At 34.6% G+C, this 14,756-nt stretch overlaps 1 protein-coding gene across 6 annotated transcripts in view; it reads right to left on the bottom strand.

Annotated features, from left to right (window-relative positions):
• The window catches only part of ASCC3 (activating signal cointegrator 1 complex subunit 3), a 329,002-nt gene that overhangs the window by 239,649 nt on the left and 74,597 nt on the right, over positions 1–14,756 (bottom strand). For all 6 annotated transcript variants that reach the window (XR_014065459.1, XR_014065457.1, XM_081530206.1 and 3 more), the window contains exons 9-10: positions 593–793; positions 7–147 (exon numbers count right to left, since the gene is read on the bottom strand). Coding sequence is in view for 4 of the 6 variants with exons in the window: in XM_081530206.1 (XP_081386332.1) it covers positions 7–147; positions 593–793 (342 nt within the window). In the remaining 2 variants the exon portion in view is untranslated. The remainder of the gene's footprint in view (positions 1–6; positions 148–592; positions 794–14,756) is intronic.

Below are 14,756 nucleotides of genomic sequence, written 5' to 3'. Positions count from 1 at the left end.
ACATACCTGAGTTCGTAAAATTTCATTTTTTGACAACTGCATGTCACCAGTCAATTCTTTCACAACGATGCCCAGTGGCTCCAGACGTTTGCTGAAGTAATTTGTCATTTCAGCTGCCAAGGCTTTCATTGGAGCAACATATACAATCTGTGCCCAAGAAACACTAGCTTGATGAATGAGTAAAACTACAATGTCATTTGTTTCAAAGAAGCCAACTGAAGTCATATTTATTGTGACATACGATTCTAGCCACTTACGGTGAAAAATCTTAATATTGATAGATGAAAAATACTTATCTTTGTTGTATAAGTGTACAGCTGTTTAAAGAACAATGGAATATTTATATAGCATCATCACTTTGAAAATTGATGCTTTAAAGCTAAGTGCATTTTGATAGCTTTCACAGGGGTAGTGGGACTTGCATAACACAAAGAGGTATTGCCTAAAAGTAATGAAGGAAACCATGCAGCATTCTTTATATGACTTCATGAATAATATCCTTAAAAACTACCAGATATCAGACAACATATACAACTGCAAAATGGTTTTAGATTTTACAACTTAAAAAGCTGTTGTTCAATTTAATTCCTACCTTAAATTCATTCTTTTTGATAACACCTTGCTGAAAATGTTGGCGAATTTCATGTAAAACTGTAAGCATCGCAATGTTGGTTTTTCCAGCTCCAGTAGGAGCACATATCAGCATGTTCTCATTGGTGTTGTAGGCAGTCTCAAACACAATTGACTGGATTCTATTGAGTCTCCTCATTCCTTTAAAAGCCAGCTGTCCAATCTAAAAAGAAAAAAAAAATGATCCATGATAAAATGAAAATGTGAAGGTCACACACACAACATTAAATGCCATCTCTTTTTAATTAAAAAGAAAGACTAATTTAGTCTCTCATATCCTATATTTAAGCTGTATGCAGTTGAGAACAACTCACAACTATTGCATAATTCTAATGCACTTGGGAATTGAAACTCACTAAATTTGAAAAATATGATGAGACTACACCTGTATCCAGCACAAGCTGGAATCAAGATTGCGGGAGAAATATCAATAACTTCAGACATGCAGATGACACCACCCTTATGGCAGAAAGTGAGGAAGAACTAAAGAGCCTCTTGATGAAAGTGAAAGAGGAGAGTGAAAAAGTTGGCTTAAAGCTCAACATTCAGAAAACTATGATCATGGCATCCAGTCCCATCACCTCATGGCAAATAGATGGAGAAACAGTGGAAACAGTGGCAGATTTTATTATTTTGGGCTCCAAAATCACTGCAGATGATGATTGCAGCCATGAAATTAAAAGATGCTTACTCCTTGGAAGAAAAGTTATGACCAACCTAGACAGCATATCAAAAAGCAGAGACATTACTTTGCCAACAAAGGTCCATCTAGTCAAGGCTGTGGTTTTTCTTGTAGTCATGTATGGATGTGAGAGTTGGACTATAAAGAGAGCTGAGCACTGAAGAATTGATGCTTTTGAACTGTGATGTTGGAGAAGACTCTTGAGAGTCCCTTGAACTGCAAAAAGATCCAACCGGTCCATCCTAAGCGAAATCAGTCCTGAATATTCATTGGAAGGACTGATGTTGAAGCTGAAACTCCAATACTTTGGCCACCTGATGCGAAGAGCTGACTCATTTAAAAAGACCCTGATGCTGGGAAAGATTGAAGGCAGGAGGAGAAGGGGACCACAGAGGATGAGATGGTTGGATGGCATCACTGACTCAATGGGCATGAGTCTGAGTAAACTTTGGGAGTTGGTGATGGACAGGGAGGCCTGGCGTGCTGCAGTCCATGGGGTCACAAAGAGACAGGACTGAGCGACTGAACTGAACTGAACTGATCATCACTGTCATATGTCATCTTTGTCTCTTATATGAACCTTCTAAAATACTATGGCAAATGAATGCTGCCATTTCCAGTCTTTATAGACTCATGACAAGAAATACAGAGTCCACTATTCCTAGATTAGAAATCTGATCATGTCAAATTCCAGCTTGAATATTTTCTCAGACTTCTGTCAATTTTAACTATATAGAATACACAGATCCTTTAAGACACAGAAGGTACAGCAAACAGGACCTTTCAAAATGTGAACCCTTGTTTATAATCTTCTACTACCACTATCTACACATACTATTCTCTGGACATTCTTTGTGCCTTTGCACTACTTATAATGCCTTTCTCAACCTGGAGAAATTCTTCATTATCACTTTAAATTCAAATGTAATCTCTGGTCCCCTCCAATTCCACACATACTTATTTATGCATTTATATTTTGCCATAATTCAAAAGATTTAAGGAAACTCCCATTTCTCTTTAGCAGCTAGACATTCCATATAACCTTCTTTATATATTGTCATTATGATCCTTACCCACAAACACTGAAATAATTTGTTTATATGTACGTCTGGCCCACTGGATTAAAACTAAGAATTCAGTTTTATTACTCTTTGCATTACCATAGTACTTAATGAGTTGCCAGGAACATAGTAGGCCTATAAATAAATTTTTATTGATTGATAAGTCAGATGAGTAAATGAGGGAAAACAGTACAAGTCTTAAAAAGATACACACTTCATACACAGTATCTTCCAAAGGAACAGTAAACTGGATTTAAGCAAAATATGCAGTAGTTCTAGGAAAAAAAAAAGAACAAAAAACCTATATTCAACCTTGAATAAGAAACATTTCCTTTGTTCCTAAAGATTACAGTTCAATCAAGAAGTAAACTAAGGCATCAGAAGAAAATACTGACAAACAAACCTATTACACGTGGAGGTTTATAGCATTCTGTTCAACAAACATGTATTGATCACTTACACAAATATTACTATGCTAAGGACTTATATAAATATAAATATTCTTTCTCTTAAGAAAAGCTAGAGAGTGTCTCACGTGATCCTTACAACATAATAGTTTGTGGTTTAAAGGGGGAAAAGTGATAGAATTATATTACATCAGTTTAGCTGTCTATATTAAAGATACAAACTATGTGCTGAGGTATCTGAGGGAGAGTCGCAAAGCAGAATGCTATTTCAGGCAGAAGGAATCGAGTATTAGAAAGACACCTAGAATTTGTTAAAAGTTAGTAGTTGTGTGACAGAGATGGGAGGAAGGGGCAGCAGAGATGATGTAGATGGAACAGCAGGTCATGACCAGACTAAGACTGAACTACTCTTTATCTCTAGATTTTCCTGAAAGACTGCAGGGAAGCAGAGGAAACTGAGGCCTAATGAGAAGTTAAACAACTCACTCAAGTCCACAGCATTAATAAACTGTGGAAGAGATGAGACCTGAACTGATTTTCCCTTAGCTTCAATACAAATTACCACCAAATACGTATGCTGTCTAAAATACCATCATACAATGATTTTTGCCAGTTAATAACTCTATATTCAAAACCACTGTAAAAGAATCTTTAAGATATTGTTGCATATATACACTCTTTACTAGTAACATAACGTGCTGATGAGAAAAAGCAAGTTACCCCAAAAAACCCACAAAAGTTTATAAATTACTTTAAGCAGCTCACGTTCTGCCCCCTTCTCCCGTTTCTTTTTGTTTTTTATTTAAAATTTAGATAAATGAATGAAACAATTTTCATGAATAAACTTGTCAGTAAAAGAATAAAAGGAATGTGCAGAGACAGCAACCATAACTCTATTTAAAAATATCACTAGAAGATTCAATGTACTTCAAATTAATTCTGTGAGCTACTGGAACATGAGATAATTAAGTTAAAGTTCATTATGATAAGGATTTCTTGTATTTGAACAATATTCAAATTATATTCACAAATATCTTAGGAAAACTAAAGATTAAAGAGGAAGAAAAATGTGACTATATCAAAACTCTATTTTACTCCAATTTCAAACTATGTAATAATAATATTCATCATTTTATTTATACATCAAACATCCACTAATGTCTAATTAAATGGCACTAACAATCATTGCTTCCATATATTTAATATCCTTCTAACTCATGTATTGACTTCTTATGCTAATGAGTATAAAAAGTTAAACTGTAATTATTTTTCTTAGTATGTTAATATTTGCTGTTAAACAGAAAACTGAGTGTTTCATGGCTAATTTATCATACAGGCTTTACGTTTAGCTCAGATAGTCACTCTAAATATGTACCATTTTCCCTTTTAGTTTTACTATGCATTTTCAAAACATAATCAGTAGATGAAAATGTTACAAGTTTCATCATAAATCCACTTGTCTATGCATATTTTGGATTCATCATACTACTAATCTCACAGAAATGACATGGTTCATATATGCAAATCCATAGAAAGTATATGTTTCTAATATACTTTACCAAACACTAGCTACACAGACTGCTGTCAAATGCAGGTTTTATCTTTAAAAAATACTCTGTATAATATGATTTACCTGGAAGAACAAAAATGTACACTAAACATACTGCATTAAACATTTATAATAATCAAATTTAGGTACTTATACTATCAGTTAAAATCCATTAACTGGGTACCTAAGACGAAGCCAAGATCATGTCATCCCTCCCAAGTTAGTGCATGTATCATAAGCTTAAGTTTTAAACAGTAAACATCAATCTCAGCATATATTTAGGAAAAATCATATAGGTACCAAAGACATATATTATATAATTTTCACAGTTTAAGTTTCTTCCAGTTTTAGATAGCATGTGCCTTAGGCTCAAGATTTCACAACTCAGTACAGTCAGTCCAAGCTCTATATGCTGGAATCCATTGCTCTCGTGTTTCTTACAAACCATATTCCACACTATAAATGCTTAGCCACGGAATATATTCTGTTTACCAAGATGGAAAACAGCAAGATGCACAGCAATATTATAGTACTTTTCTCAAAGATGGTGGGAAAGCAACTATACACCAATAAAATTTTTTTAAAAAAGATGATAGCAGTAGGGAATAGGGAATAAGAACCTACTATTTGTATATGATTAATATTTAACATTAAAATATGTTCATATTTTCTTGTAGACATTCTAGAAGGATATACATAATCTAATAGAGTGATAGAAGGAAGTAAGAATCTGGGCTGAGAGGGGACAAGGATAAATTAAAGAGATATTTTGCTATTTAAAGATTTCTAGTTTTTACAACGTGATAATACTTACAGAGACTTCCTTGGTGGCTCAGACGGTAAAGCGTCTGTCTACAATGCGGGAGACCCGGGTTCGATCCTGGGTTGGGAAGATCCCCTGGAGAAGGAAATGGCAACCCACTCCAGTACTACTGCCTGGAAAAATTCCATGGACAGAGGAGCCTGGTAGGCTACAGTCCATGGGGTCACAAAGAGTCGAACACGACTGAGTGACTCCACTTCATACTTACAGAAGAAGAAAAAGATAACAGACATGCACAAAGATACACAACAGACTTCCTTAAAAAAACAGAAAAACTAAAGATGGGTCTGATTAAGATGGGATGCCTAAATGAGCTCTCAAGTATTGCAAAAATATTTCATATTAAAAAGTTCTTCTCACTATCCCTAGAGTTTTACCCTATAGTTTCCCTAAAAAGGAAAACTGAAGGACTTCCCTGATGATCCAGTGATAAAGACTATGTGCTCCCAATGCAGGGGGCATGGGTTCACTACCTGGTTGGGGAATTAAGATCCCACATTCTGTGCAGCATGGCCAAAAATTTTTTAAAAAAATTTAAATAAAGTTAAATGAATTACCCTCCTGAAGTTTCTTTAAATTAAGTCATACGTCCCTCCTCTCACTGTCTTCCTCAATATTCTCTTTTTTGGTCTTAATAGGTTGAGTTCCTCAAATGCTTTTCTCTATCACAAGTTTAGGAATAGAAGAAACAGCAGATTCTCTTCCTACAGTATCTAATACCTATAACATTAGATCAGGGACCTCACCCAAGATGCTATGGTTTCATCAAAAGTCCAGATCTATTATTAAATGCAAAGCCTAAATTACATCCTGCTGTTATCTCAAATGTACGCTCCCACTTGTTCATTATGCACTGAACTCTGCCTACCAAGTGCCAAGCTATCAGGGCTTATATTCTGTCTTGAAGAGCTAAAGGTGGAGCAGGTGAACCTAGGCCACCAGGAGTTTGTTACTTAGGCCCCAACTATACCTCTACTACTACACACCTCCACACCACAACCTTTAAAGACGTGGCACACTACTTCACTGACTGCTAACCCCAAGCTGACGATCTGTGACAAGATCTGTAGATTTATATGTTACAAAACAAAACCTAAAATGTTATTTTTAATACTCTTGAATTATAGATAAATCCAGAAGACAATAAATTCCTTATTATTTTAATTGGCAGGTAAATTATTCACTAGTTCATTTAATGATAATAGTACCAGTTAGCTAGCATTTCTATTGAGCACATACCACATATGAGGCTTTGCTTTATATGCTCTAAGGGGATTATTTCTCTCAGGATCTAGAGAAAACCCATGAAGTAGGTCTTTTTTTATTATCCTTATTTTGAAGATGGGGAAACTGGGCGTGGGGAAGTTGAAGACTGTGCCCTCGGACACATGGCCAAGAAGGAGCAGAGCAAGGACTGGGACAAGTTCAGATTTTAAAGCCCAAGTTAAAACTTATAAAGTTTACGATTTCATTACTTTTTACACTTTCATTCCTTATAATGATCTTTTTTAACCAAGCATAACTTAATTTTATAAAAATAAAAAATATATTGATATAAAATATAAAAATATAAAGTCATGAAAATATTGACCATACTAATAAATAAATGAAAAACACAGTAAGAATGTTTTTTAATCTGGGTATTTAACTTTTTAAACTGGATTATTCTCGTAATTTTTATGTCTTCATATGCATCATACACATTGCTTTTAAATGGTCAACATTGAGAAATTTGCATATCATTTAGCCTAAAAATTCTGCTTCCAAAAAATTTACCTAAGTTATACTAACTGAACAAGAATGCCAGATTAAGCTCAAAGATATCTGCTAAAATATTATTTATAATTTAAGAAAAAGCTAATACAATTTGAATGTACATAAACAGGAGACAAGCAATTCATGATACATTCTTTATGAATTACAGTAGTTATATAGGATGTTGTTGTTTAGTTGCTAAGTTGTGTCTGACTCTTTTGCAACTCCATGGACTGTAACCTGCCAGCCTCCTCTGCCCATGGGATTTCCCAAGCAAGATTACTGGAGTGGGTTGCCATTTCCATCTCCAGGTGATCTTCCCGACCCAGGATTGAACCTGCATCTCCTGTTTGGCAGTGGATTGTTTACCACTGAGCCACCTGGGAAATCCTAAATAGGATGAGGAAGATAGATATTCTTACAAAAAAATACACCTAAAAGGGGAAAACAAAATATGCCACAGAACAGTAACATAATTAATTAAATATAAACTGTTATACAGAAAACTATGAAATGATATATATCAAACTGTTTCACTGGGTCTGGGGTTATAAAGGAATTTTACCTTCTGTTTTATAAATTTAGATATTATTTTTTATAGAACAGATTTTATAATCAGATCCACAAAAATGGTTTTCTCTTTACATAAAAAAAAATATTTATCTTGAGGAAAAATAAAAAGGGAAGATTTAGTCTATGCTGTCTTAATGCATTAAAAATAGTAATAATTTCTTTCTTAACAGCTATAAATACTTAATGTTTTATGTTAATAAAAAATAACTGATTCACTCTGTTTTTCATTATGTCATATGAAGAGTTCTATATCTTTACCAAAACTCAAATTTCCAATTTGTACTCCTACTTGAAAACACATTGAAAAATTACTGAATGGTGTTAATTAAGAGATAAGGGGTAAAAAGAAAAAAAGAGATAAGAAAGACAGTGTATGATCATTATTAGTTACTCTTTACTGGAGAGTTACATGTTTTAATGTTTTATGATATTAATTCATTTTGAACCAGGCAATCTGGGTAGAGGAAATTAAGTCTTAGTAACAAAAGACCTCAGGAAAGTAATCTTATATTAAATCTTTGAAGGAAATGAGATTGTAAGATTTTGTGAAAATCAAGTTAGTTAGTTATTGTCTAATATGACTGAGCCAATTTTCATTACATACAAAAAAGCAGTAAGAAATCACAATGCATAATTCATAATCCTTTCATATTATTTAAAAGAATGCATTTACATCATTTAAAAGAGTAACCAAAAATACTCCATATGCCCTGAAGTATCAATTTCTAAAAATTCTCTCATCCTGAAGTTAGTCCATTTGACAACAACCCAAAAAATCCAATTAAATAAACAGATAGATCTTCTAAATACACTGAACTCCCTGGTGACAAAATGATAAATAAGTAGCTATTACTGTCCTTGAAGAGAAAAATACAAGGAAAGAAAAATAAATAATAGCAACACTAGCACCTTTAATTGAGAACTTAAGGTATAATGGGTGTTAGAAAAAAGGAGCACTATCCTCTTCTTAGAAAGGGAAGGTATCCTCCTTACTTCCAGGTTTGAGCTAAGTCTTAACTACTGAGAAAACTGAAGAAAAAAATCTCAAGATGAAATTTTAAAAGACAAAACTCTGTCTGCACAATAACGAATTCCACTGATAAATCATCGTGATTGCACATGTGGGTTTCTACCAGCACAGTCAGCAAGTCAGATGTCCTTCTGAAACACCTTCACCAATGTGCTGTGGCAAGAGTCACATTCCCAAAGCACAAAAAGATGGTCAAAGGGAATTCTCTGGCAGTCCAGTGGTTAAGATTCTGCACTCCGAATTCAAGGGGCATGGGTTAGATTCCTGGTTGGGGAACTAAGATCGCACAGGCCACAGAACAGGGCCAAAAAAAAAAACAAACATGGTGGAACCTCAGTTTTGAGTCTGAGTTGGCTAGGTTTGGCTTGCTTCTCTAGAATAAACAAGGGCTGGAATCACAAACCAGTATTATAATTATACAAACTTTAGATGCTTAAAGCAGAAGTAAAATTAGAGGCAAAGAATAAGGCATTTTCTACTAAACAAATAAATTATTTTCATAAGGGAGATGAATTTATCCTGACATTATATATTGTAAGCAGCCCTCCAGGATATCACTTTTTTTAAGTGTTAGACCTTAAAAATGTAAGACACTATTATTTAACTGGTATTAAAGTCTTTTTGACCATAACTGTGGGGCCTGCCTCCTAATAAACAGCCATACTTCTAACCATGGCAATACAACAGAAGAGTCTCTGTACAATTTGGTGGAGTCTCACAAAGAAAATGTCATTTTCAGTTTCTTGGCTGGTATTTATAGTAATAACCAGCTTTAGCTCTGACCTTAACTTTTAAATTACTTTCATTAGCTTGCTTGAAATCTTTAAAGCAGGTGAAGTACTTAGGCACTTAATGCGGTCAAGTTCACAAAAATGTTATATTTATTAAATTGTAGGTAATTTCTTCATTTAAAATTTAAAATGTTTTTATAGTATGAATGACTTTAAACTTTTCAAAACTAATTAAATAAATCAAGGATGTCATTTAAAATATTTAATCCTTAAACAAGAAAATGTAATATTAAGAGAATCCTCATAAAATGAAGTGTTTTGAAGGATATGGCTTCTCCTGTGGCTCAGCCGGTAAAGAATGTGCCTGCAATGCGGGAGACCTGGGTTCAATCCCTGGGTTGGGAAGATCCCCTGGAGAAGGAAAAGGCTACCCACTCCAGTATTCTGGCCTGGAGAATTCCATGGACTGCATAGTCCATGGGTTTGCGATGAGTCGGACATGACTGAGTGACTTTCACTTCACTTTGAAGGATAATGGACTATTTTCACTAACTAACCTTACAGTATTTGAATAACTTTTTACGATGTCAAGTCAAGAATCCATCTAATATAGAATAAAAACAATATAGCAAAAACTCATTATATAAATGAAAGTATTAATGACTTATTTAAAATAGTTCAATAAACAAATGTCCACACACATGTGTGTATTCAAATATTCCACTGCTTAACAACACACTTGGCATTGACTTTCTTCTCAACCCTTGAGATCTTCATTTATCTGCTAAGGTGGGGAATAGTAATCTGGACATTTCTTAACAGTCCTCCAAGTGATTACTGAGAACGAGCAAGATTGAGAACCGTTAGCCTATCCAACTTTTCCTACCTACAACGAACATAGTGATTAAGGTTTTCTTAGTCATCTAGTTTTTTCATAAGTTAACACAACCTACTCCGGAGAGATTAAAGTACACTTTACTCAGAAAAACTTTGGTTTAAACATGTATCAAATAGGAAGGGAGAAGTTAGGTAAGGGGACCCACTCTGTATGACAAATGCTTTACTTGAACTTCTTGTGTAGTATGTAAAGATTTAAAGGATAAGCAAAACATTTAAAGGAAGAAATTATGAAAGTTATACAATAAAGCATGACAATTTCTTCATAAATTGATTTTCTCTGATATATTCAAAATTACACAAATTACATAATTACTGGGGTTTCCCTCATGGTCAGATGGTAAAGAATTCACCTGCAATATGGGAGACCTGGGATTGATCTATGAGTCGGAAAGATCCCTGGAGAAGGGAATGGCAACCCACTTCAGTATTCTTGCCTGGAGAATTCCATGGACAGAGGAGGCTGGCAGGCTACAGTCCATGGGGTTGCAAAGAGTTGGACATGACTGAGCAACTAACACTTTCAAATTACATAATTATTATTTTCATACAACTCTAAAATTTATCAAGAATGTAAGAGCTTGCAGAGAATACAAAAAGCAAGGTAACCCTATGTTTATTTAGCCACTGTTTGATATTTGCACCATTCAATCTAATTGAAACTTGTCCTTTCTAAAACCTCTTGCTTTCAGGGTTTATACAAGGGGATTAAGTTAAATAATGTGATATAATGTGCCTAAAAAAATGCACAGTATTAACTAAAAAAATGCAAGTACCTTTGCTTTATCTTTATCAATTTAAAGCCATTTTCTACGTTACTTCAATATTCATCTTTGCTGTGTGCTGTACTATGCTCAGTCGTGTCTGACTCTTTGTGATCCCATGGACAGTAGCCCAGCCAGGCTCCTCTGCCCATGGGATTTCCCAGGCAAGAATACTGGAGTGGGTTGCCATTTCCTCCTCCAGGGGATCTTCTCAACCCAGGGATCAAACCCGCATCTCCCGTGACTCCTGCATTGAATGCAGATTCTATACTGCTAAGCCATGAATAAGCCAAAGTATTCATCTTTGAGGAATTTTAATGTTACTTATACCAAAATAATTCCACCTTTCCATATGTCTTAACAGAAAGACTCAAAGTATGCCCTGAACCTTGTCAGGATTGCAATACCATACTGCAATTTGGGTAGCTCATCTTTCAAAATATATCACAGATACTGCTATGCATTTTCTGTGTGCTGACTCATGTAATTTTCTCAGAATAAACAGAGTGATAAGGAAACTGAATCTTAGAGGTGTTATGTAACTTGATCTACGTCACAAAACGTGCAAATGGTAAAGCTGAGAATCCCTATCAGTTCTAATTGCCTAACGGGATAGTAAGTTCCTCAAATGCACAATCGTGATTCCAAGCCTTTTGATATCCACCGTAGCACAGTGACTTGCATCAATCAAGACTCAAGAAATGATTCCTGATGACAGATAACCAATTCACATACATTTTCAAAGACAAATAATGAAACCCTATAGTAGTAATACAATTCTACCCAATATTTCTGTCTATTCATGACAGGCCTACGTAACTAAAACACACAGATATGTTGGAAAATATGGACAAAGTTCATTTCTAAAACAACTTGAAATTCCCACATTACAAGTTAACTTCATGTACATTTCAGACTTTTGAAATCATCTGAGTTCTAACATTATCATTCTGGGGTAGCTCAATATGCTGCTATGCCTTTAATCTTCTCTCTTCTAATTTTCCTCCCCATAAAATCAATAAAGTATAGGTTGTAAAGGAAGTTATTTTGTTCAATTACTCCTAGCTGGAGGGCAGATGTTAGTTATAACTCTCTTTAGCAGGTATTTTTCAAGCAGCTGGTGCCCTTTTCCTAGTTAGTTGTTTGCAGCGTTCCCAGTAGACTCTATGGTACAATCCTACAAAAGTTCAGGGCACACAGACAAAATTAATTCTTTTTTAGAAAAGAAAATATAGATTCACTCCTTCAAATGAGACTTAGCTATTTCATATATTTGAACTATAATGTACTTTCATAGCAAGTAAATATTACTTTTTAATCATTATAAATATTTGCTGAGAGTCAAAACATATAAACATTTCTTATGGGAAAGCTTATCTCATGGAACAAATTTTTATATACTGCACTTTTACTGACCCCTAAAACAGAAAACCCCTAAAATCCTTTTGTTTTGTTTAGTTGCTAAGTTGTGTCCAAACAGAGAACCCAGTCCAGCCCATCCAAATCAGACCTCCAGAGCACTGAGATAATAAATGGATGTTTTAAGTCAGTAATATCTCGGTAATTTCTTATACAACAACAGAAAGTTAATACAAATTCACATCATAATCAAACTGCCTAAAACCAGTGAGGAAAAGAAAATCTAAAAATCAACCAGAAAAAAAAAAAGACTTATTATATAAAGAGGAAGATTAAGAATGAGGACAAGTTTCTTATAGGACACAATGTAAGCAAGAAGACAATGCAGCTACATCTGTAAGTACTACGGAAAAAACCCATCAACCTAAAATTTCACAGCAAATGAAATATCTTTCAAGAACAAACACAAAACAAAGATTATATATTTTTTAGACATACAAAACTGAAAGAATTTATCACCAGCAGACCTGCACTAGAAAAAATGAATACCAGATGGAAACCTGAATCTCCCTACACAAAGGCATAAAAGAGCAGATAGATGCACAAGTATAATGACGTGTCCTGGTTAGCATTTAGACATCTTAAATGATATCTTAAAAAGACTGTTAACAGCAAAAAGAATAACAGCGTGTTGTGGGGTTTACAACAGATGTAGAAGATGTCTATATTTACATGTTTGTTTGTTCATTTGTTTGTTTTGGTGGTAGTAAGTACTGAAAAATCTGACAAATATAATGGCAAATATTATCAGAATATTCATGATTCTTTGATTGCCAGGTGAGGTGAGGCATGTATCAAGGGAAATTATAATTTGTTAAAACGATCAGAAATTTAATATTTGTCACATTGTTTCCTTCCTGGTGAAATTTATGAAATCTTCTTAGCTAAGATCTCTATTAGTATGAGAAAGACTGTAAGCTCACTTTTCAGTTTTGAACTTTAGTTTTGTTATTATTTCTTGATATCATCTTTAAAAAAAGCAGTGAGGAATTCACGGTCATGGTGCTGATGAAACTGATTATACATTTGTCAGTGTAATAAGCAGCCTGTGGGATACTTCAGGAAAAGGCTTTTTATTTGGGTGTATGTCCAGGCTTTAGTAACATTTTTTCCTGTTCAAATTGATCTCATAAAAATGATTCACATTCTGAAGTGTTTTTCTGGATGCCTCTTTAGCTTTCTTGCTTTTGTAATCTGATTGAATAAAACTGTGTCAGTAAACTCTTTTAGCTTTAGGATCCCTTCAGGCTCAGAGAACACAGTAAAACCACAAGAAAAGTAACAGTTTTTTATACTCATTCTACTTCCCTTTTCCCAAATTCTTAGTCTTGAGATAACCACAAATGTCAATAAATACAATGACAGGTTTCTTTATTTTCTGTCAATAACTAGAAACCACCCTATGTCTTCATAGAGTGACTAAGTACTTGTAATGAAAGAATACCTGAAGAGCATAAATGAACAAAGAAGTAATGTATTTAATAAATATAATTTCCAGAGAAATAATAAGTCTTTTCATGTTATCCATACTCAGATTGATCTCACCAGTGTCAGTTTACATTTATCATTTTAAGCTAACATTCTATCTAAAATGTCTTAAGTACTCAACATTCTTTCAAGTGTTTTACATATATTAACTCATTTCATGACAGAGGATGAGATGGTTGGATGGCATCACTGACTCAATGGACATGAGTTTGAGTAAACTCCGGGAGTTGGTGATGGACAGGGAGGCCTGGTGTGCTGCAGTCCATGGAGTCACAAAGAGTCAGACATGACTGAGCGACTGAACTGAACTGAACTCATTTGATCCTCACAATAAAATGGTGAGGTAGGTACTATCACCCCAATTTCACAAGTGAAACACTGGATCTCAGAGAGTAACTTGGCCCCAGTCCTTCAGCTGGAACATGGGGAGCCAAGATTCAAGCTCGTCCGTCTGGATTCACAGCCTCCCTCTTCACCAACATGTGACCTCCTGGATGTAACACCCACACCCTGTTCCTCTTCTCCCGTTTCTCATCTTAATAAATGACACGAGCACTCACCCATGTTGCCCCGAATATCATTTCAGTTTTTTCTCTCTGCTTCATCTCCTGTCACTTAACCTGTCATCAGATGTTGTACAACTTCTAAACTAACATTTACTAACATTTAACTAGCAGCTATCTATTCTCCGTTGTCCCACTTTCTATATAGGCTCCCCCTTCTTCATTCAGGCACACAGCATTTCTCCCTTGAATTATTGCAGCAGCTCTACTCTCAACTATCAGTTTTTTGTTTTTTTTTTACTGCAACCAGAGTAATCTCTGTAAGTGAAAAAAAACCTGATCATTTACTTTTATTTTTAAGAAGTAGCATTTCCCACAATATTGAATTTAAACTATGTATGGTTTTTAAAGTCCTTCATGTGCACTAGTAAGTCTCTTTTTAGA

The sequence above is a fragment of the Giraffa tippelskirchi genome, chromosome 9 (assembly GCF_054371585.1).
Source record: "Giraffa tippelskirchi isolate mGirTip1 chromosome 9, T2T-mGirTip1v1.2.pri, whole genome shotgun sequence".
Taxonomy (NCBI): domain Eukaryota; kingdom Metazoa; phylum Chordata; class Mammalia; order Artiodactyla; family Giraffidae; genus Giraffa; species Giraffa tippelskirchi.
The sequence above is the reverse complement of the archived record's forward strand: the minus strand, read 5'-3'. Positions and strand labels throughout refer to the sequence as shown.